Source organism: Protopterus annectens, chromosome 4.part0, assembly GCF_019279795.1.
Source record: "Protopterus annectens isolate FY-2018-M chromosome 4.part0, PAN1.0, whole genome shotgun sequence".
NCBI lineage: Eukaryota > Metazoa > Chordata > Ceratodontiformes > Protopteridae > Protopterus > Protopterus annectens.
Window position 1 is genome coordinate 1,058,126,319 of NC_056733.1, and position 24,457 is coordinate 1,058,150,775.

The 24,457-nt window shown below is 42.8% G+C and overlaps 1 protein-coding gene across 1 annotated transcript in view; it reads right to left on the reverse strand.

The window, feature by feature from the left end:
- Positions 1-24,242, reverse strand: part of HMMR (hyaluronan mediated motility receptor) — a gene marked incomplete in the record, with an annotated part of 1,493,987 nt that extends 1,469,745 nt beyond the window's left edge. The window contains 1 exon segment of the mRNA XM_044068985.1: positions 23,962-24,242. Coding sequence (XP_043924920.1) covers positions 23,962-24,007 — 46 coding nt within the window.
- Between the last annotated feature and the right edge of the window lie 215 nt (positions 24,243-24,457).

Here is a 24,457-nt window from a genome sequence, read left to right on the forward strand (position 1 = left end):
CCTCAAAACTGAGGTGGAATCCTTCAAAGCCCCGGCCTGTGGAAAATACAGCCCAGACCGCAGAATCCTTTATAAACGCATTCTATGAACACCTTCAGGAATGCATGGATCATGCGATCCCAAATAAAACCAAGACCCAATCCTCCAAAGGCAGACGTCCTGTCTGGTGGACCCCAGCCATAAACAAACTATACAATAGAAGGAGGAAGCTACTAAATGATAAAGCAAAATCCCAAAAGGGAAGGCATCACTGATCAGTATTAGCAAACACTACGGGCACACACAAAATTGTCTAAGGCCAGCTTCGAGAGAAAAATTGCACAGGACACTAAGGATAATCACAAGGCTTTCTTTAGTTATGTTAGGAACCTGGGTGGTAATTCCCAGATATGCTCAGAATTAGTCCATAATGACAAAAATACACCGAACCCACAGACATTGCCAACATCCTAGCTGACAGGTTCAGCGCAAACTTCTCCCACCAAAAGGGCAAATATCTATCCCAGCAGAGTGCTGCCCCTGACATCTCAGATGCTCAGGTAAGAGCCGCCTCTCCAAAGCAATAAACACAGCATCAATGGGACCAGATGGTGTCCCGGCTCGCCCTACATGAACTCAAAGAAGAGCTAAACCCAAACATAAAACTACTGTTCAATCTCAGCCTTACTACAGGATATGTGCCCAAAGAGTGGCGTGCAGCAACAGTGATCCCGGCTGCGTCCTACATGAACTCAAAGAAGAGCTAAACCCAAACATAAAACTACTGTTCAATCTCAGCCTTACTACAGGATATGTGCCCAAAGAGTGGTGTACAGCAACAGTGGTCCCTCTCCATAAAGGTGGTGCCTCAACGGATCCTGGAAACTATCGCCCCATAAGCCTGACTAGCTTGGTCTGCAAAGCTATGGAAAGGATCATCATGGACCTCATAAATAAAGATATTGGGGACCTACAAACACTGGATCCTACCCAGTTCGGCTTTGTTAAGGGCAGATCCTGCCTCTTAAACCTGGTTGATTTCTTTGAAACAGTCACCAAGGCCATTGACGAGGGGAAGGTGGTCCACACAGCCTACCTGGACCTCGCAAAAGCCTTCGATACAGTACCCCACTCCGGCATTATAGATAAGCTCACCAGCTTAAATATAAACCCCTATGTCACTAGATGGATTGCAAACTGGCTCAAGGACAGAACCCACATGGTTAGAATTGCTGGAGCCATGTCAGACTCCAAACCAGTTACAAGTGGTATCCCACAAGGCTCAGTCCTGGGACCTCTCTTGTTCGGTATATATTTCTCGGAGGTACAGGCCAACACGGAAGGACTGTGGCTGACCAAGTTCGCAGATGACTGCAAACTGGGTGCCATAATAGACTCTCCAGCCGACACAAGCATCCTCCAAAAGGGCCTCATAGAAACAGACAACTGGTGCCAGATCCATGGCCTCAAGCTAAATGCCAAAAAGTGTATAGTTATCCCCTCTGGCAAAAACAAAGTGCCCACAAATTACCACATAGGTGGAAATCCATTAAGTACAGAAGAAGTAATTAGGGACCTGGGGACCCAAGTTGATAGCAATCTCTCATTTGACAGCCAAAGTGGTTAGAAAAACATTTTATATAGCCCACCTAATCATGAAGGGATTCACATCTAGATCAGGGGAGGTCATCGTGCCTCTTTACTCATCCCTCATCAGGCCCATAATTGAGTACAATGCCCCTTTTGGGATGTACCTTACCAGACACCTGCAGCAACTGGAAAGACCCCAAAAGTACCTCACCAAGAGGATCAAAGGGCTCAAACAGATGCCATATGCTGCCCGGTTAAAGAAACTCCAGCTCTACTCAGTGGCATACCGCCTGTTCAAAGGAGATCTGTGCCTGACGTATAAAGCCATGTCCAACCTGGAATTAATGGACATGCTGCACCTCAGAAAATCCAAATCCCATCGAGCTACGCGCTCGAGAGACTTGAACCTCAGCACTGAAATAAATAGGACATGCTGGAGGGACAGATTCATAACCCAGAGGCTCCCTTCACTCTGGAATAAAATCCCAGTCCAGGTTAGGCAGAGTCCCTCATTGACTTTCAAGAGGAATCTTGATGAGTGGATGGGAGATCGTAGGTTTACCCCGGGTATCACTTCTGTCTCACTGTTAGATAGAGGCACAGTATACTAACCTCGAAAAAGGGCATAGCAAAATAAATTTAAAATGGGTGGCGAAAGCCAAAAACACATTCTGGCTAGGCTTATAAATGCCCTAGGGCAGATAGCCTAGTATGAACCTATGAACCTATAAAGCCAAGAACACAGCATCCTTGGGACCCGACAATATCCCAGGCTGCGTTCTACATGAACTACAGAATCAACTGGCACCCTACATAAGTACCATGTTCAATCATAGCCTCACCTCAGGCTTTGTACCCACTGAATGGCGCACCGTGATGGTTATCCCACTCCACAAAGGGGGAGCCACAACAGACCCAGGGAACTACCGCCCCATTAGCCTGACGAGCCTGGTCTGCAAGGCCATGGAACGTATCATCGTGGAACTCAAACAAAGACATTTGTAATCTCCAAACTCTGGACCATACCCAGTTTGGATTTGTAAAAGGCAGATCATGTCCCCTAAACCTGATTGATTTCTTTGAAGCAGTCACCAAAGCTATAGATGAGGGTAAAATGGCTAACACAGCTTATCTAGATCTTGCCAAGGCTTTCAACACCATCCCCCACTCTGGAATTCTAGAGAAGCTCACTAAACTAGGTATAAATCCCTATGTCACAAGATGGGTTGCCAACGGGCTCACTGACAGAACCCACACTGTGAAAGTAGTGGATTCCAAATCCGACATCAGACCAGTGACAAGTGGAGTACCACAGGGTTCAGTCCTGGATCCACTCCTGTTTGGTATCTACTTCTCTGAAGTGCAGGCAAACACAGAAGGTCTTTGGCTAACAGAGTTAGCAGATGACTGCAAACTAGGAGCCAAAATCAAAACTCCTAATGATGTGGACAAACTACAAAAGGGCCTCACTGAGACAGATACCTGGTGTCAAAGCCATGGCCTGAGGCTCAATGCCAAAAAGTGTATTGTCATCCCCTTTGGTAAAAACTCTGTACCCATGAACTACCACACAGCTGGTAGTCTACTTAATGCCGAAAATGTGATGAGACCTTGGGACACAGGTGGACAGTAGTCTCTCATTTGATAATCACATCGCCACAGTGGTCAGGAAATCTTTCTACGTGGCTCATCTCATCACAAAAGAAATCTCATCCAGAAAAAAAAAAAAAAAAAAAAAGAGGAGGTCATTGTTCCCCTCTACTCATCACTCATTAGACCCATTATAGAGTACAACGCCCCTTTTGGTATGTACCTCACAAGATATCTACAACAACTGGAAAGACCACAGAAATACCTCACAAGGAGGATTACTGGCCTCAAACAGATGCCCTATGCAGACAGTCTCAAAAAACTACAGCTTTACTCCATCGCATATCGCCTACTCAGAGGCGATCTCTGCCTAGCATACAAAGCTGTGTCAAACCAAGAGCTGTTGGACATGCTCTACTTAAAGAAATCCCAATCCCTCCGAGCTACACGCTCTAGGGACCTAAACCTTGTCACCACAATAAACAGAACATGCTGGAGGGATAGATTCCTGTCCCAGAGACTTCCCATACTCTGGAACAGACTACCTATGTAAACAGAGCTCCTCATTAGCACTCTTAAAGAGAAATCTTGATGATTGGATGGGAAATTCACCCCGGGGATCACTTCTGTGGCTCTGCTCGACAGGGGCACAGGAAATTAATTTTCTTGGGTGGCAAAAGCCAGGGTACATTTTTTGGCTAGGCTTGTATGGGCCCTAGGGCCGATAGCCTAGTACCTACCTATGAACCTATATACAAGGGATTGGAGGTGAAAACTTAAGTGGGTGGGTGGGGTCCTCTCAATTTCTGCTAGAGCAGAGGAACCAAGCAGGGGTGTCATCTTTCCACTTTTATTTGCATCAAACCATTGGCAAAGAAAATAGATTCAGAAATTCAAGAATATAATTAGTGTGGTAGTCACGAAAAACTGGCTGTATCTGCAGATATTATTTTATACCTGACAAAAACAGAAAAGGACATTAAAGTGTTGTGGAACATTGAGAGTTTCAAATCTTTTCAGGATACAAAATTAATTAAGTTAATTTACTGCTACTGCCTTTGTTTTATGTACCCAGGCACAAATTACTTCAACATCCATTTTTATACAGGGACATGATAAAATGAAGTATTTATGAGTATGGTGATGCAGCTATGCGGGAAGAGACTAAACAAAAGACAATACAAAAACTGAGAAATTGAAAGTTCTGTTAAACTGACATGGATAGCAAGATAAAGTTAAATGTTTTTAGTTCCTTTATTCTTTGTTAGGATGAGGGTTTTCACTTTATTCTGGAGTTTACTACAGTAAATTAAAGTAAAATAATAGGCCCGAAATTAGCCAGACTTTTGTTTTTGTGTGCACATTCAGTTTCAGGGAAAGACAGTTGCACAAAGCAGGTGCATCCATGGACCCCAGAAACTACAGACCCATTAGCCTGACCAGCGCCTCATCTGCAAGGCCATTTAACAAATCATCAGGGACTTAACAGACATAGGAAATCTCCAAACACTCAGCCCCACCCAGTTTGGCTTTGTCAAGGGAGATCATGCATGTTAAACTTGGTGGACTTTTAAGGCTTTGGTGACCGTCTCAAAGAGGGCATATCTGTGCATACAGCTTACCTAGACCCAAGCCAAGGCCTTCTGACAATCCCCCACTCAGGCATCATTCAGCTGAGTATCAACCCAAATACTGTCAGGTGGGTTGCAACTGGCTCACTGATGGAACTCCGGTTAAAATAGGGGGGGGGGGGACCTCTTCCTCCTCCAGCAGGCCCATAACCAGTGGTGTTCCACAGGGATCAGTACTGGGACCCCTACTGTTCAGATTCTACTTCACCAAAGTACAGGCTAAAACTATCAGGCTGCGGCTGACGAAGTTTGCCGATTGCAAAATGGAGCCATCACTAAACCCCTAGTGATGTCAACATCCTGCAAGTAGGTCTTATGCAGACTAATGACTGGTGCCAAAGTCATGGTCTTAAACTTCATGTAAAAAAATGCATCATCACCCCCTATGGCAAGAGTGATGTTCCTGCAAATGACCACATCAATAGCAATGCCCTAAGCACAGTCAATGGTGAGAGATCTGGGCACATAAGTGGATAGAAACCTAACCATGTCTCCACAGTGGTAAGGGCGGCATTTTATATTGCTCATCTCATAAGCAAGATGCTCTGCCGCTAGGAAAAGAGGTTACAACCCCCATGTTCTCTTACCTCATCAGGCCAAGAACAAGAGTACAATGCTCCCTTTGGTATGTTCCTTTCCAAACACCTGCAGCAATTGGAGAGACCACAAAGGTTTGTTAAACTCTGTCTTATGCAGAGAGACAGAAATCAGTCATTTCACCCGGTCATGCAGACTTCAGAAGCAACCTGTACCTCGCATATAGAGCAAACTCTGACCCAGCTTTAGTGGAAATGCTGCACATTCTAAGTCAAATGGCACACGGGTCACTCGCTCAAAAGGAACTTAACCTGATATGCGACCAACAGAATTTGCTGGAGAGAGAAACTGGTCTCAGGTTACCTCACCTTTGCAACAAGCTTCTTATGTTAAACAAAGCCCCCCATTGACCCTATTTAAGCATAATTTGGACAACTGGATGGATAACCAGAAATTCACCCCAGGGGTTCTACCAGTCTCTTGGACAGGGGCAACAGGTGCTGATTTTAGTGTCAGCTTGAACCACACTCTTGCGAACACGGGTTGAACTATACTAGGTTTTTAAGGCCCCTGGGGCCATTAGCCTAGTAGCCTCCCATGATCCTATGCTAGCCAAGCACAAGATGTGCAGAAAAAGTTTTAAAAAGGAAAGCTACAGAATGCTCCTTTCTCAAGGGAAATGTGTACTTGCAATGGAATATTACATAAAGAATAGACTGTGAAGCATATGCAAGGGAAGACTTGGAAACAAAGGCTAAAGAGGTGTGAAAAACATTACAGGGTTTTGGTATTAGGAAATACTTCAGAGACAGCTGAGAGTCAGTTAAGTTAGCTTTTTGACCCATATGCAAAAGGTCTTTGTAGTACAGGCTTTCAGTTTATATTATTCTGGAGAATCAGAATACACATGCAGAAACTTTGGATATTTATCAGCACTCTGTTATCCAACATTCTAGAATTTCCACAGACCGTTATTGGAGGCAGTATTCGGATATTGTTAACATTAATAAAAACCTCAACGTGTGCAGAATTTATTCTGAAAGTACGAAAAGACTTGGCCCATAAAGAGGAGACTGGCACATGTTCAGCACAAGTTGAGGTAATAAGACATTCAATTACAGTCGTTTCCAGGTAATTCCAATCTTATCAATTCTTTTCAGTCTTATACACAGGTCAGGCATATTTTAATCAACCAGAGAAGTTGGGGACAGCATTTAATAAAGAGTTGAAGGATTTTATCTGGGAGGGGAAGATAGCAAATGTCAAGTGGGATAGGCAGATTCTTCCAAGAGAACAAGGTGGATTGGGATTATCCAATTTGAAGGGGTATTTCAGAGCTAATGTCTAGGCTCCTATGCATAGCACAAGCACAGAACTATAATTCAAAGTAGAAAGGGATGATGAAACAGAGGAGAAGCTCAAGAAATAAAGGATCTCCATCCAAAATAGCAGTATCTCATTAAGGAGAATAATCACACAGAATATTACATTCATCAAGTAACAAATTATACCTACTAAGCCAACACTGGAATGGAGAAATGAGATTCTGCCAATAGGAATGACTGCAATTAAGGATGCAGACAATAGGCAAGAGGGGGGCTCGAGTTTATTGGAGAAAACTGGAAAAGGAACCAAGGTATTGATAGTAAATAACTAGAGAGGAAAAGGTAACAGAATGGTTGAGATGCCAAGAATTTGGACTGCAGGTTAGAAATTGCCTTTCTTAGCAAGGACTGGTATCAGAGTATGGGCAAAGAGAAAAATAGAGGGGTCCTAAACAAAAGGCCAGCACTGATAGTTTTTTTAGTAGAATCAAACAGAAGCTGCCTTTAAAAAAGGAATTGGTAGAGCAAAAAAAAAATACTTCATGATAACGAAGAATCAGACAGGGTTAGAAAGGACTGAGGGGAGAGAGACTGGATAAGCAATTCACAAAATTCACATCAGTTGTCTACTGATGTACTATGTTCCTCATCTGTAAATATGTTGCAAGTAATTTCTATGTTAAATTGTTAATCACTATGTAATCCAATGTAACTACTGTCTGTTTATTTTACTGTGGAGCTTTTCTCCCCGGGCCTCCGCTGAAAATGGACCCACGTCCAGTCGGACACTCCCTATCAACAAATTTAAATAAATAAATAAAACAATGGGGGAGATTTACATCTCCCAAGTATGCAACAAAATCTAGACAATTTAGGATATTTGCCTAGAAATGTTTACATTAGATATTTTTATACCTCAAGTTAACTCCAGAGAAATTTTCCCTTGGGTAGACAGTAAATGAAAGATGTGATGGGGAGAGAGGCAATTGGGAACATTTTCTGGGACTATAACAAGTTGGCAGAAGAATCCCTGCAACTACTCTGTTAGAAAAACTAGAAGAGCGAAATGGTGCAACTAGGGACATTATTTTTCTGAGCTATGAAACAGAATCGAAATTGCTTATACATAGTAACACCTTGCTGAGTCCAAATTATTAGGGCTGCCAAAAAAGCAATAGCTAGAAAATGGAAATCAAAGTTTAAACCAATTGTAGTAGAAGTAGTGACTACAGTAACATAAAGCAGAAACTGGGATCTGTAGAAAAGGGTAGGAGCAAATTACATAGGGAATATAACAGAGTGGAAGAACGAGGTTCAAAAAAAGGCAGAACTTGACTGAGCCATGTAATGTGTGACTGAATGATTGGATAGATAAGGGACGTATAATGTTTGCAACTAGGATTGTGTCACTATGGTTTGTAATGTAAAATGCTTGCAGTTAGGATAATGTCAACAGGATGTTTTCATTTATATAAACATATGATTAAATCAATTATGATATAGGCAAAGGTGTTACTTGATAAATGCTAAACAATCTTGTGCGGTTTTATATTAATATCAATAAACATCTTATGCATGCGTTAGATTTATTAAGATGTGCATATTACACACATTCTAAACTTCAGGATCATATTGGGCAACTCTGAAATGCACAGAACAGATTAAGGAATGGCAAATATATAGACACTAGCCAAGAAAGCTGGATCCTCATATTTAAAATGAAGAAATAGAAGTAGTTTATCAAGACAAACATTAAACTCAGTTAACTAAATTTCCATCAAGTATTTTCCAGAATGCAACAGAGCCTTGTATAACAGGCAATACTTGCTGGAGATGTAAAACTACATGTAAATACAAACTGGAACCATATTTTTGACTGTATAAATATAAAAATATTAGGAAAAAATGCAACTACTTTATCAGGCCTTATGGAATGAATTTTATGTTTCATACTACATAAAAACTCTACAGTTCCTACTTAGCAAGGTTTCCCCAATATCTTCTGTGTGCATTACAAAATGCAGAAACTATCATATTGATGCAATATTGCCTCATTACTACCCATCAGAAGAATATTAATATCTACAAACAGTAATTGCATTTCAAATTACAAAACAGTTCCTTGCAACACTACAATTTAGATATATATATATATATATATTAATCACAATTGTTTTATTAAATCCTAAACCTCTTTTAAGTGCTGTACAGTGCTGACACCCCTGTTCGCTTATCACTAGACATATCAAATGTACTGCATTTGATTTTCAACCAATAAGAGTCTCCTAGGCATTCATGAGCACATTCTAGCCTAGAAACCCAGGCATTTAAAACCCTCATTTTATTTACATTAAGCTATGGCCCTATCTCCAGAATTGTATGCAGAAAAATAAGTAACTGGCAGATGTAATGCACCATCTTGATCAGACATTTTTAAAATAGCACTGCTTATGTATTTAGTCTTTTTAAACAAATCTCCCAGGAATTTGCAAAAAAACTCTATACTCCTGTTAACTGACCAGCAGTGCTGATGTGGACTGGAACCACCACAAAAATCAGTTATGTTAAATTACATCTTGCGCCATTCTGTGCATGTATTGTTTTAGAGATGCATGTAGTGTGTGTTTGGGGGGGATGCATGCTGGGAATATAACACACCTGTAATCCATGTACAAAAAAAAAAAAAAAAAAAAAAAAGACCTTAACATTCATTCTTTCTTGCTACCAACCACTAGTCCCCCCCTATTTCTTCTTGGGGGTAAAATACAATAATGAAAATGTGAAACAGCACATCCATGGGGGGGGGGGTAAAAAACTAATATTGGCAGTTTTTCACTGTTGCATACAACTGCTTAATCAAAATAAATAGTGCCACTACAATGAGTAGTATGAGCCATCATCCACCACACCACAGCCAAACAGCAAACTGCCAAGGACCCAGACAATGTTGACATATGTCATGGTGTCGGGTTAATGAGGTGTGCCATGTCACTGACCAGTATAATTCGGGTGAGGGAATCTCTAGTCATTCAAAAACATTTCTAATTAATGCTATAAAAACAGGAGTCACACCCCAGCAGTCCTCCTTCCCAGAGTTACGGTACAGAAGTATGGTTACAGAGGTTTCAGAGCACTCTTGAGAGGCACAGCCTTAACTCAATCAATACCAGAGAATGGTAATTAAATGCCAGACACCAATTCTTTCAGGCATTCACAAAGTAGTGGGCCACCATTATACGGTCATACCTCTGATGAATGTTAAGGAGAATGATACAAGACTGGAAATTACGTTGAAATAATGTTAAGAAAATATCTTACAGTTTCCTCTTGTCCTTCAGAAGAGCTTTTCAGTAGACCCCAGTGTTAAAGAAAATGGTCCATTCTTTTTGACAACCTTATGCTTAAAAGGACATCCACCCCACCTTGTCTAAACTTGATATAAAACACCACAGCACAGAATTAAGAGACACAAAAATTTTCCTATGTAACAAAAGTTTAATAATTGAAGGCAATAAGACACCCTCAAAATTTGGTAAATAAAATAATGCTCAGTTGAAAAACTTATGAAAGAAGGTACAAAAAGTTTTAACATCCTGAATGGGCACCCTGGCCTAAGCCTCTTGTTCTAACCTTGCAGATCCATTGTCCATAGGTTACTAGGCTAGTGGCCCTAGAGCCCTTACCAGCCTAGCCATGTTAAGACACGATTGCCTCAATTTGTCTTTTTGGGTTAGATGAACGTAATTCGCAGAGCACATCTATGATAAAATGACTGGCCCCGTCCACAGGGGACATGGGTGCTCCCCTTGGGGAGCATCTGCGTTCTCCTATCCATTTGTCCAGGTTGCACTTTAATAGGGTCAGTGAGGACCTCTGCTTCATGTGAATTGGCAGTTCATTCCAGAGTAGCGGTAATATCTGGGAGATATATTGGTCTCTCCAGCATGTTTTGTTAATGTCACAGGCTAGGTTAAGATCCCTATGGTTAGTGACTTGTGCCATTTCACTTGCGATGTGCAGCATATCCATCAGGGCAGGGTCAGAGACTGCCCTGTAGGCCACGCACAAGTCACCTCTCAACAGCCTACTGGATAAAAAAAAAAAAAAAAAAAATACAGCGACAGGGCTCTCAGTCTATCCATGCAAGTCATGCTCTGGAGACCCTGCATTTTCTTGTTGAGAAACCTCTGGGGTCTCTCCAGCTGCTGCAGGTCTCTGGTGAGGTGCATGCAGAAGTGAGCATTGTATGCTAATGGTCTGAGGGCCAAATATAGTGGCGTTATACCATCCTTCGACTTGAATGTGATGCCCTTGCTTACGGGATGCACAAAGTAGAAGGCTTTCATCATCACTGTGGAAACTTGGTGGTTGAAATTCAGATTGCTAAATACTTGTGCCCCAGATCTCACACCACTAGGTTTGAACTTGGGGGGGGGGGGGTACTGTTAATATTGCAATTATCAGGGAATTCCGCTTTGCCAAAGGGAATAATAATGCACTTTTTACATTTAGTTTTAGACTGTGGCTTTGGCACCAGTCATCTGTGTTAGCACTCCTATAATATGTTAATATCGTTGGGGGACTCTATGATTGCATCCAATTTGCAACAGTAAGTGAACATGCCAAGCCAAAGGTCATTTACTTTAGCCTGGACTTCTGAGCAATAGATTTCAAACAGTAAGGGGTCCAGCACAGATTCTTTAGGTATACCACTGGTAGAGGTGGAGTCACCAACTTTAACAGTTTACGTTCCATCAGTGAGCCAATTGGCTAGCAAATGACGCAAGGGTTAATCCCCAGGTGGAAAAGTTTCTCAAGGATACCCAAATGGAGGATTGTGTCAAAAGCCTTAGCTAGAACAAGACACTTCATCCAGGGCTTTAATGACTTTCTCGAAGAAGTCACCTAGGTTTAATAAGCATGATCTAGCCTTCAAGCCAAACTAGGTTGGGTCTAGAGTTTGAAGGTCACCTCTGTCCTTGTTGACAAGGTCCATGATTATTCTTTCCATGGCCTTGCATATGAGGCTGGATAGACTTGTGGGTCTATAGTTCCCAAGGTCAGCTGATGCCCCCCCCTTTGTGCAAGGGGATTATGGTTGCTGTTCACCACTCTGCTGGAACAAAGCCAGTTCTCAGGTTATTATTAAAGGGAACACCAAGTAGGTCCACTAGGTCACGTTTTTAGTTTCATAAGCAACTTGGGAAGTTATCTGGTCCCACAGAGACAATGTTTTTGGCCTTGGAAAGCACAGATACAACCAGATCTCTAGAGACACTAGGCAGAGGACTGGTGCCAGGTGTGCTTTGAGGTATGGCAGGGTGGTTACAGGGGGTTGAAGTTTGCTCCAAATCTGTCAGCCAGCAGATTGGCAACTTCCTCAGGTATAATACAAGTGGTACCATCTACCAGTTTGGCACAAAGGTGGGCATTCCCTTGGACGCAGTTGAAGAATGCCTTATCTTGAGCTACAGATGCAATTTTACCTTTGTAATTAGCTTTAGAGAACTCTACAAGATTTATTTGCTTCAAGCTGAGGAGGAAATCCTCCCTCTGCCAAGTCAGTTCCCCTCTGGTACTTGGATATCAGTTTCTTTTTATTAAATAAACCATTTATACTCTAGGTCCACCAGGGTGGCTTGTTTATCAGGAGGACCTGGTTTTAATCCAGTCAGGCACACCCCTAAGTCCACAAGTTACTTAAGAGTTTATTACAGGGCACATGTGTACACCTCTGCATCGCAGTCATTGTTGTCTGCGACTGCAGGGGGTATAAAACTTTTTATACCATCGCTTAAGTAGGCTGTAGTTTACTTTGGAAAAGTTTAGTTTTTTGCTGCTGCAGTGGTGACAGGTTCAATATTTACTTCGAAAGAGACTGATTTATGGCCCAATCTTACCAGGAAGAGCATCACAGGGGGGACTGAATTGATCCCCATGCTGGCGAGTACTACGTCTAGAACATTTGAGCCCTTGTGGGGGTGCAGACGCTTTGTTGCAGAGCATTTTTACTGACAAATTCCAGAAACCTCTGGGCGAGCAGCTTTGTGCTCACGTCACCCAGCTGATAAAGATGTTGGGCTGTATGGCGAGTGACTCCAGTAAGTCCAAGTAGGCTGTGTACTTTTCTTGGTTTATGGTGGGGGACCTATAGCTAGCAATGATGTGGTAGGGTATTTTGCCCATAGTTAATTGGACATGGAGTAGTTTGAGAGTCTCTTACCGTTTGACATGTCTCTAGATGTGCTTGGCTTTAATGAAGATGGATACATCACCTTTGTTTCTTTCACGTTCATTTTGAGATCTGAACATGTGGAAGGCATTGTAGCCTTGCATGGACAGGGTGCTCTCCACAGCCTTGATCCAGGTCTCCGTGACTGCACACATGTCACCATCCAACGTGAGGAGTGCTTCCATGTCTAGAAGTGCAGCTTCATGTTCAGAATCTTAGCATTAAGCAGCAAAACCTTGAGTTTGTCTCGAGTGGATTTTGTTACATCAGAAGTTATGTTGTTTTTGGCACTATGGGGGAGGCAAGCACATTTGCCAGTACCTGAAAGCCTAGAGGAAACAGGTGCATACCATCTCTGGAAAAGCAGCATGGCCTGTCAACCATGTCTTCCCAGACTGACATACTGGATCCCCCAGACTGCTACCACAAGCTAAGCCTAACATACTGGATCCCCTGGACTGCCACCACAAGCCAAGCCAATTGTTAAAGTTAATTTGTTTTTTGTTTGTTTACTTTGGGGCATCATACTGGGTGAAAGTACAATGCTGCTTAGGACTAGAGTTATACTTACTTGGGAGACCATCTCAGAGTTCAGTCACGCCTCTCTTCATATAGTCCAGAAAGGTACATCTCAAGTCATTCACCTCAACATGGACTATGACAGAGTTATAACAGAATTTGTTGAGTGACTTGAGTATGTGTGATTTGACTTATCCTAGCACCTAACAGGCAGCTGACCCTAACCTCGCTGCCCAGCCTGGTGAGGGGGACATCAGTGTCTCAACAGGGAATCATCTATGACGAACACATTAGGTTTTGATGCATTTTGCCTTAAGAGGCTTCTTGTATTTGCATAGCAGTATGTGCAAGTGGTTTATGTTTGGAAGTCTCAGGTCTTTCAGTAGCCTTCTAGTTAGTACGTATGTAGGTGTGAGTGTGTCATGACCTCATTTTGGGCAAAAAGAAGTGTGCACGCCAAGCACCCGTTTGATGTCCAATTTGTTGTTACGCAGGAGGACTGATTCCAATTTCATAGTGTAACTACATCTCTCACATATGGTATGCGTTTGTTTTAGGGGTAAGTGGTTGTCAGTATACATGAAGCAATTACTACATTGGCTCAGGACACCCTTGTCAGTCAGGCTGGCTGCTGAAATGATGGGAAACTGCCCATACATTATAGCAGGTTTTGACCTTATGTACTATTAGGGAAGGGATTTGGCTAGTATGACCAGTTTTTGTGCTAGGACTAACAAAGGTGTTTGTTCTACTGAAGGCTATAGATGAGTGCAGAGGGTTTCACAGACAGATGTCCACGGAAAAACTGAGTTTCAAGGTGTTAGCATCTATACAGCCCCCACCCCCACGAAAACCACCTGTTGCATAGTGCACTGCAACATACAAACCCCAAGGCTTAAATACAGACAAAATTAAGATAATCTACCAATATGAAAGCACACAATGAACTTTCCTCCAGCAATTCCCAGCTCAGAACAAGGCTGGATCCACATTCTTCTGCCAGAAGAGTACAGGCAACCCTGCTTAAATTTAAGATCACTGGTTTATAGTACTCAGGAACAAAAACAGGCTAGATTCGAGCAGGTCTGAATCTACTCTACGCCATCTAGGTATCAGAGCAGTGCAAATCAACTGCAGAGAAGTGAAATATCATCATCATCCCCCTTGCTTGCATTTACCCCACTCAGACCAGGTATAAACACCTACTGCCACCAGATGAAAAATCCCGATCCTCCCATTGCAAAAACACAAGAGTGGTGTCTGGAGTAAAACTTTACCAAAAAAGAACTTAAACACACAGTAGTGTACAACAGCTTATAAAAGAGTGTGGTATTCAATAAAAACATACTCTGCTTTGAATAAGCCAAGAGCCACTTAATTGTACAGAATTGATAAAAAACACACAAGATAAGCCCTCCAGTCTATAAAAATATATTCAGAAATCTCAGGGGTTTCCTCAACCTCAGCAGACCAGGCTTTCTGCCAGTGCACTAAATAGAAAATCCGACCTTTTTGTGTAAAAAGAAAAGATTGCTTGAATGTAAAAAAAACATTATATCCAATAGCTATCTAGATCAAGTAGAACAGACAATGGGAGGTAAAATGCACATTCATTACAACCACAAGGAAAGGCAAATAATTCTGGATAAGAAACAGCAGTGGAGAAAGGGAGGAGCTTATTAAACTCAATTTACAGTAGAGGTGGACATATTACATTCACCAAGTTTAATAAGCAAATCAAACAGGAAGGTGGGTAGTAAACACAGCATAGAATCACCAGACGTGCTTTCTAATGTATGCAGGCTTCATATCTTTTCAGACAAAGACAGAGGCCCAGAATTTCACTGTGTAAGAATCACTCGAGAGAATTTAACTAATGAAAACATGTGAAATGAGCATCCTCTATGTGTCCTCCTCTCACTTAAAACACCAGACAAAATGGAGCAGGTATCAGAAAGCAGCTAGAAGAAGAGGAAGAAGAAGAAGTTACCATAAAGTAAAGCACAAACTGAAATAGATAAACACAAAAGCCAGAAGTAACAGCTGGATTGAACCCACTCAAAGTAATGCAGGCTGCAAATCACCACACAGTTGTAGAATGCAGAATCCACTTTAAACTTCAGAACTTAAAAATCCAAGGATGAGCACTTTCGTCTTCATCAGACCTGATGAAGTCTAGATCTTTGTGGACAAAGTGCTCAACCTTGGATTTTTTTGTTCTGAAGTTAAAGTGGATTCGGCATTCTACAACTGTGTGGTGATTTGCAGCCTGCATTACTTTGAATGGGTTCAATCCAGCTGTTACTTCTGTCTTTTGTGTTTATCTTACCATAAAGTTTCATCTGTATTGTTTATCTTCATTCATTCATTACTGATGAGTTATCGGTTCCGTCCTCGGAACCGAGCCGGCCAATTATCAAGCTCGTGTCAGCCAAAAACTCTTGAGCCAAGGTCCTACCCAGAATGCTCTGCTCCATTACCTCAAATCGAGTTTGCAAGTTGATAGATAAAAGTAGAGGCTACCTCTGGTCATAACAGACCTACAAGAGAGTAGTACACGAGATCAACCAAGAACCTCCGGATGGGGGATGGAGAGTGGGGAGTAATGAATGAACGAAGATAAACACAGATGGAACGTTATGGTAAGACAACTTCTTTATCCGATGATGTTAATCTTTGTTCATTCCTTACTGATGGGACACAGTCCCCAGCTACTTGTATTGCTGGGTGGCCCTCATGGAAGGACATTCCTGAGCACCATGGAGCCAAAGGAAGCTCTACCTCTGGAGGCCAAGTCCAATTTGTAATGAAGAATAAAAGGTATGAGGTTTGGCCCAAGTTACAGCAGAGCAAATATCAGAGGGAAGCCTTAGCATGGAAAGCTGCTAAAGTTGTCATAGATCTTGTAGAATACGCTTTGACTCTGAGGCAAGGTGAGACTGTGCAACCTTTATCTACAACAAAAACAATTTCTCAACCATGAAGCCAATGTAACTTGAAACAGGATGACCCAGTCTAGGTCCAGAAAAAGCCAGAAACAGTTGGTCTGATTTACGAGTAGACTGTTCTGTCCATATAAAATTGTAATTGCTTGCTTATGAACATAAAAGGAGTGCAGCCAATACTCTCCCTTGTTAGAATGATTAGGAAAGAACACTGGAAGGTCAATAAACTGATAGATAGATAGATCACTCTGACACCACTTTTGGTAAAATGTTAGAAATGGTTCTCAGTGATAACCTATACTTATGGAAGATAAGATAGGGAGGTTTGATGCATAAGGCCTGGAGTTCTGACAAGCGCCTGGCTGATGTGATTGCAATCAAAAACAGTTTTCTCAAGAGAGAGATTTTACATCACATGACGATGCAGGTTCAAAGGGGGAAGCTGTTACAGCTTGCAGAACCAAAGCCAAATCCCAAGGTTGTGCAGCTTCTCTAAAGGGAGGTTTTAGGTGGATAACCACTTTCAAGAAAGTCTTATAGTGTCTGTGTGACATAAGTGAAAAATCTTGAAAGCCAATATGAAAATCTGAGATGGCAGCTAAATGTACATGGATAGTAAAGGTAGACACCCCAGAGTGGAAAAGATGTGATAAGTAATCCAATACCACCAAGACTGGGGCTGACAAGGGGTCTATTTATTTGCTGCCCAGAGAGAGAACCTTTCCCATTTGTTAAGATAGAGTTGTCTGGTGAACAATTTACGAGATGCAATAAAAATATTGCACACAGGGGACAGAAGGTTTTCATGCCTGGCAATCACTGAAGTGGAGAAACCAAACTGTCAGTTTCCGGGTTGTTAGATTGGGATGAATCAGACCCTGCGGATGGGAGATCAATGTTTGGGATGGATTGAGAATCCATGGTTGATCAAGCAGGTGAGGCCAGAGGAAGGGAAACCAGACTTGTTGAGGCCAATATGGAGCAGGGAGGATCACTTTGTTCTTCAACTGTCATGGTTTCTTTAGAAATTGGGAGAGGAGAATAGGCATAAAGCAGACTCAAGGGCCAAATGTGGACTAGAGCGTCCCTTGGTAATTGTCCGGGGGGGGGGGGGTCAGGGCAAAGTAGTTTCTGCATTTGTAGCTGGTTGGGGAGGCAAATAGTGGGGCCAGCCTTGCTGCAACCTATCAGAGGATTGAAGGACCACTCGTGAGGCTGTAGCATGCACGTACCCAATTTGTCTAGCACACTGGAGCTCCCGGGAATGTGCATTGCAATCAGGAAGCGGTTGTGAGCCATTTGCCCATTGCCATATTCTCAAGGCCTCTCGACATAACGGGTAAGATCTGGTGCCCCCTTGTTTGTTGATGTACCAGAACACTGACATGTTGTCTGATTGGATCGCAATAGTCCCCGACAGAAAGATGGAGTGAAATGCTTGCAACGCTAGAAGCACCGCCCTCAGTTCCAGGACATTGATATGCAAAAGGGCCTCCATCTCCGACCAGGTGCCTTGGACCAAGTTTCCCTGATATAGCCCCCCCACACACACCCAACCAGGGAGGTGTCCGTGGTCACCTTGGCTATCGGTTGATGGGGGTTGAAAGGGCGAGACCATTGTTGTGGATTTCGAGACGTCCAGAGTAAATCTTGCATCTCTGAATTACAATTATCTGAAAAGACAAAGGATGTTGTAGAGGGTACCACTGAGTGAGAAGTAGCCATTGAAGAAGCCTCATATGGAATCTGGCTAGAGGAACAATGGTAATAGAGGCTGCCATTGACCCCAATAGTTAGAGTATAGATTGAGCTTGGGATTTGTGGTGATGGAGCAGTGGTTGAACTTGTCTTATTCTCTGAAGTCTGTGTTCTTGAAGAGATGTGGTGTAATTTCTCGTGTCCAACAGTACCCCTATAAATTCCAAAGACTGAGTTGGGGTGGTGTTGGATTTCTCCCACTTTATAGCGATTTCCCATCTTCAAGCTGTTGAAAGTATACTTTAGGGCTTCTTCCAGTAGACGCTTGGTGGGAGCGGTGAGGAACTCGTCTAGCTATGGAAACGCCTGGAATCCTTGAAATCACAAGTGAGCGATAACTACTGCCATGCATTTTGTGAACACTCTGGGGGCTGTAGAGAGACTGAAAGGCAGGGCTCAAAACTGGTAGTGACTGGATCTTATAAGGAAGCGGAGGTATCTTCTTGAGCGTTTTGTCTATTTTTGTGTGGTAATACGCATCTTGAAGGTCTACAGAGCACATCCAATAGTCTTCCTCCAGAAGAGGAAGGACAGATTGAACCGTGACCATCCAGAATTTCTCTGTTTTTACAAATTTGTTTAACGTACCGAATCCAAAATTGGTCTCCAGTCCCGTCTTTTTTGGCACTAGAAAGAATCTCGAGTAAAAACCGGATCCCATTTGGTCTGGGGGGGGGGGGGGCCGCCTGGATGACTTTTTGTAGCAGCTTTTGGATTTCATGTGGGGCTGCTTTTTTCCTTTTGACTGTGTGAACCATCAGATATTCTTGATGAGACTGGGCAAAGTAGTAAGTGGATGTGACAGCCTCTGGATATAATCTGTTTGTCAGGCAGCTGGGTACAAGGAGAAATGACCCCCGACTGCTTCCAGTGGAGAGCAGTCTGGCAGTGCTTCAGGAGTGCCGATAGGGTTGGCTAGAGATAAATCTCTGGAACTCTGGTTTCGCAGATCACCTCTGTCCCGAAAGGGGCGTCTTCCACTAGAGTTTCCCCCTCCGCCTCTAGGGGGGAACTCGGCACATGCATCCCAGAAAGAACCCAATGATTTCTTGTGCCAGATCTTTCCACTCCTCTGATTTCTGGAGTAGAATCGCTGAGGAGTGGAGTGTCTGACACCAACAGCAGACAGGGTCTTGCCATCTTGTTCGCACCTTGCCAGCATATCCTTGACTTTAGGACCCAACAAAGAAGTGGCCTCTATGGGGGCATTCATGAAGAAAGCCTTAAAAGGAGTCCGCAAAGGCACATCCAAGCAGGTCGTACCTGCCGCTCTAGCCACCCCTTCTGCTGCGTGAATAATAAGATGCATGGAAGAGTTCGAAATGGACTCTAGGGTGGCTGAGAAGCCACATCATCACTGACTTCATCAGAAACCGCTCCTGCTAAAGTTTCAGACAGCTGGTCGGTAAGGTCTCGCTGAAGCCTGGTAAAATGTGCCAAATAATTCAAAGACCTTACAGCGAAGGTCCATGAAGCAAATACACATTTCCCTAATCTGTCAATCACCCAGGACTCCTTGTTGGGCAGATGGACAGTTTGGCTCTCTTCCGCCAAATCCTTCTTAGCAGCAGCTGCCACCACCATAGCATCTACTGGAAGACCTTGTGACCAATGGGGATGCTCAGCGGTGGGCGATAGTAGGTTTCTTACTTGTCGCTTCCATGGTGTCAGGAGCCTTCCATGCATGCTGCACGATGATCGGCAGGCGAGGTGACCCAAGAGGTAGGGGGCTGGGCACGAAAAGCCTGCAGGAATACAGATTCCTCAGAGAAAGGATCAGATGGCTTCCAGTCATCCCTCTAAGGATCTCGAGGATGTCACCAAAGAACACCTCATCAGAGGGTGCTGTGGGGGACCCTTCCCAGTCATCAAAATCCGTATCTTCAGTCAATGACTCCTTAGTGGAGTCCATGTGTTTCCTCTTACACGATGCTTTGTGGGGTACTTCCTCAGTGGGAGGTTTGGGGGGGAAGTCTGCAAAGAGGGGGTCTCCTGAGGAGGAGAAACCTGAGGCTCATGGGCCCGGTGTCTGACAGTTGAAGCTTGAGGCAGTTATGGCACAGGGGGGGGGGGGCTCCGACAAATGAGCTTTGCCAATGGAGGCAAGTGCCCTCTCCATGGTCTAGAAGGCTGGCCCGCCCAAGGAGATATATGAGCAAAGAACAGAGTACGACAACCTTGGAATTGGGGTCACACCCTGTCCCAAGCAGCCCACCCCAACAAGCCCATCCCCAGACCAGGAGTCTCAAGAGGACCGTGAACCAAGGGAGAGAGATGCCATAGAAAAAAAAATTGGTGTGGAGCCAGGAATGCCCTCCCAAACGGCACAGCCACTGGCCTGAGGAGAGCCCAATGCCCAGTGCACTGAAGGCCACAAAGACGACTCTGGTTCCATAGCAAGATCCACTATTGGAGTTGGAGGGAGGGAAGTTGCTGTAAGACTAATAGGCTTTGTGACTTGAGTGGAAGTCGAAGGAGGAGTATACATTGGGGTTTGAAACAATATAAGCTCACCTGAATGAGGGAACGTGGACTTCAACAATTGAGCGAGACCTCTGGCCACAAGCAACTGGACAACAAGCCGCAACACATCCTGTTCAAAAAGGCTCTTGGTTGACCTCATGGAGAAAGTGGATGGCGATTCTGGCTTTTCTACGAAAGGACTATACTGACTGCTAGCAAAAGGATCCAGTGAAGGGAAATATTTGGTCCTTGCTAATTCAATAGGTGCAGAGCTCGGAGCCAAGGAAGTCTGCACCAAACAAAACAGTGTGGAAAAAGTCATAGTTGAAGGCGTCTGCACCATAAAGGCAAAGGTCTCCGCCAAAGGGTACGGTGCCGTAGTGGAAAGTGAGTGCACCGGTAATAAGGACTGTGTCGAGAAGGACTAAACCGAAGCACGTCTGTGCCAAAAGTGTCTGCACCGTGGAGTACAGAAGAGTCAAACTTGGAGCGGAAGGTGACTGTACCAACAGTGCCGAAGGGGATAACCTGTATTGACTGTGACATTAGGTTTTGCGACAGAACTGTCGGAACTGCAGTTGTCTGCACCGGGAACTCCAGTGCCAGTATCAATGAAGGAGACGTGGCTGTACTCAAAATCATTTGGGGCAGTGCAGAGCCCAAAACCGATAGGGTCACAGGGGACAGCACTGGAGTAGTAATCAGTTTCACCTTCTTGTGAGTAGACTCCCTACGATCTCCAGAGGGAGAATAAGGGAGTGACTGATTAAGAGGAAGAAAGCCTCTTGTGGGGTTTAACACGAGGGGGTGAACCCTCCAACCTAGAAATAGACTCGGAAATGAGACCTTTCAAAATTTCTGCTCACAAAGTCCTGGTAGAGAAATTTTTACAAATCCCACACTGAGGATCCACAGTCAAGTGGGAGACATTAAGACAGTAGACAAGTCATGGCCATCAGAAAGCTGCAACTTACAGCTGCAATCCTTGCACTGCTTGAAACCAACGGTACTTTTCTTATCAGACATAACTGGTGTGGAGAAGAAGCACAGTAGCAAAAGGAAGAATAACTGCTACCCAAGAAAAGGGTAGAGAGAGAAAAGGAAGGATTACCAGCGATGGTAACTGAGAATTACCACAAGGTAAGAAAAGAGGGTAATAAAGGGAAAAGGAGAGAGACTAAAGTGTGCAATAGGGTAGGAAAATATTAGAATAAACTTTTGAGAAAAATTTAGAGTAATAATACAGAAACTTTCAAAAAATAATACACTTAGCAGAGAGTGGCTTGACACGGCTGTACAGCAACACGGCAAACGAGATGAGGTAACAGGAAGCAGAGCATTTTGGGTAGGACCTTAGATCTAGAGTTTTTTGGCTGACAAGCTTGACACTGGCCGGCTCGGTTCCAAGGATGGAACCGATAACCCATCAGTAAGGAATGAAAATCAACATCAGATTATAAATTCACACCCAGCAAGGAATCAACAGCAATGCTTTAGTTTATGCAGGCTTCAAATCTTTTCCAGACAAAGACCACCTTGTGTCTCTAAGGTAAATTGTCAGCTTCCCACCCCATAAATTAGTACCAGGCTAACTGTTCTTGTGAGCCAGTCCAAACCTAGCAAAATTACCCCATGTGAGAATCAAACCCTGCACCTTATACCAGCACCAACAGGTAATTATCTTAAGCAGTAAGTCGGAAGCCACATCCAGCAAAAGACCTGCAAAACTGAGGGACAACTATAAAACAACAATGCCCTGTCTACATAGAGGGTCTATCTGTAGCAAACAAAAAAGTTAACACCACCATCATCAGGGTTAAGACCATCACAAGCACCCCAAAATGTTTAAGAGGTGGACTTCAAGTAGAAGATCACAAGAAAATCACATTCATAAGAAAAGAAAAGACAGCAAAGTGGAGAGCTTTGTCTAATTCCACAGTGCATCTGCATATAAGCTAGCCACCAACTGACAGTATGGCAAATGCTGATGGGATTATATACAGCCTGGCACTTTATGATAAACCTAGGACCAATTCGAAACAAAGACCATATTGCAGGAGGGGACACTAACAAATAAGGTTTATTGCACAGATAGTCTTCTACACAACACAGCTGTTTGAAAAAAAAAAAAAAAAAAAGCGAAAATGATAGTAATTCATTTTAATACCATATTTTCATAAAGTGCAGAGTTTTCACACAGTATGTAGAAAAATGGATTACACTAGTGTTTGTGGCGCCAGCTAAACATATATGACAGCACTCAGACTAAGGGAGAGATTTAGTAATACCCATAAAGGAATAGTACACCAGATAACATTTACGTTTTGATAACCAGGAATATAAACTAGTCATTTAGCCCTCAGCAGCCATGATCCAGGGGGAAAAAGTACTGAACAGGTTAGAATAACATTACTGATTTGAAATGGGTATGTACATAAGAACATGATGGATTCCTATACTTGCCCAATACAATTCAGTGTTTTAACTGTAGTACAGGATCCTATAATACGATTATAAGCAGAATTATACAATTTAGTCAATTGGAAGCCTTATCTAACAACATTAATTACAGTATGGCGTTTTGATTAACAATAGCCCCTCCCGTGCTCTGGTCCCAAAGTTTGTCACCCTGGAAGTTCCATTCTGTTTTAATACAGAATGCTGCAGCAAGCATTTACATTAAAGCCATCATCCAGGACAATTATGCAAGTTACTCCCAAAACAAGCCCAAAAGCTAAAAGGGAGTCTAGTACATACAGCTTGACCCAGAACATTAAAAGTTATAGCAAAAAGCTAGAAACAGAAGCACGTTCATATTACTCCCACTACATTTTTTACATATGCTAAAAGGGATCAACTGACCAAGTCACCTACCGGTCATCAAATAATAAATAAAACATATATAACCCTAGCGTTAGTAATACAAAACCATTGTACACGCTTAGTTATTTTTCTTCAATAAAATAGGTGCCCACAAGGCCTGCCTTGATAAAATAAGAAAGAGTAGAACCAAGACAATCTGAGAGCTCATTTCACAGCAGCGAAGTGGCACATCAGGTAACCAGCAATCCTTATGAAGGTTAAAAACAACGTCGTAGTGATGTTTCCAAAACACCCTATGGCGGTTATCAATTTCACCAGCACAAAAATACAGACAAAATATAATAATTGAAGCCTCTATTATTGTAAAAAAAAATTAACATCCTTCTTCCTATAAATAAATCTAGAAATTCATAAATAAAAAAGTACAAGAGGAACATTTAAGTACAACGAATAACAAGGTAAAAACTCCTCGACATCAAGACAAAGCAGGCACCTTCTTCAGCAGAACTAAAATCTTGGTTTAATATATCTCAACAAAGAACATGAATTATATTAATTCAGTTACATACCCACATGGTCGTTAAATCGCTTAATAGGCGCTTTAGAAAATGACATTACGGAGTAGAAAAAGAGCACAACAGCACTAACCACCTAGCTACCGAATAACAAATGCTAAAATCCACGAAACGAAGAACCAAAAGCTTTGAAATGACACTTTACCAAATACTTCCAATCTTTGATCAAACTGTAATCCCAAAACAGCTAATTTCACTCAACAAATTAAGTGTAACCACTCTCTAGCGACGTAGCTACAACAAAATTTCAAAAACCCGCCGTGTCCCCCGCTATTGGAACCAATCAGCTTATGGTCCTAAACCGGAAGCAAAAGTCTTTAGCCAATAGGAAACATAAAATACTTCGATCACCATTTGTTAATAGAAAAGGGGTCAAAAGGAAAATTACGGTTGTAGACTGTTGTGAAAGATTTTTAAGTTACTTACGGTATTATTTAGTGGTTGATGGTCACGCAATATAGTGCAATAGTACTGTCAGTTTATGATTTAT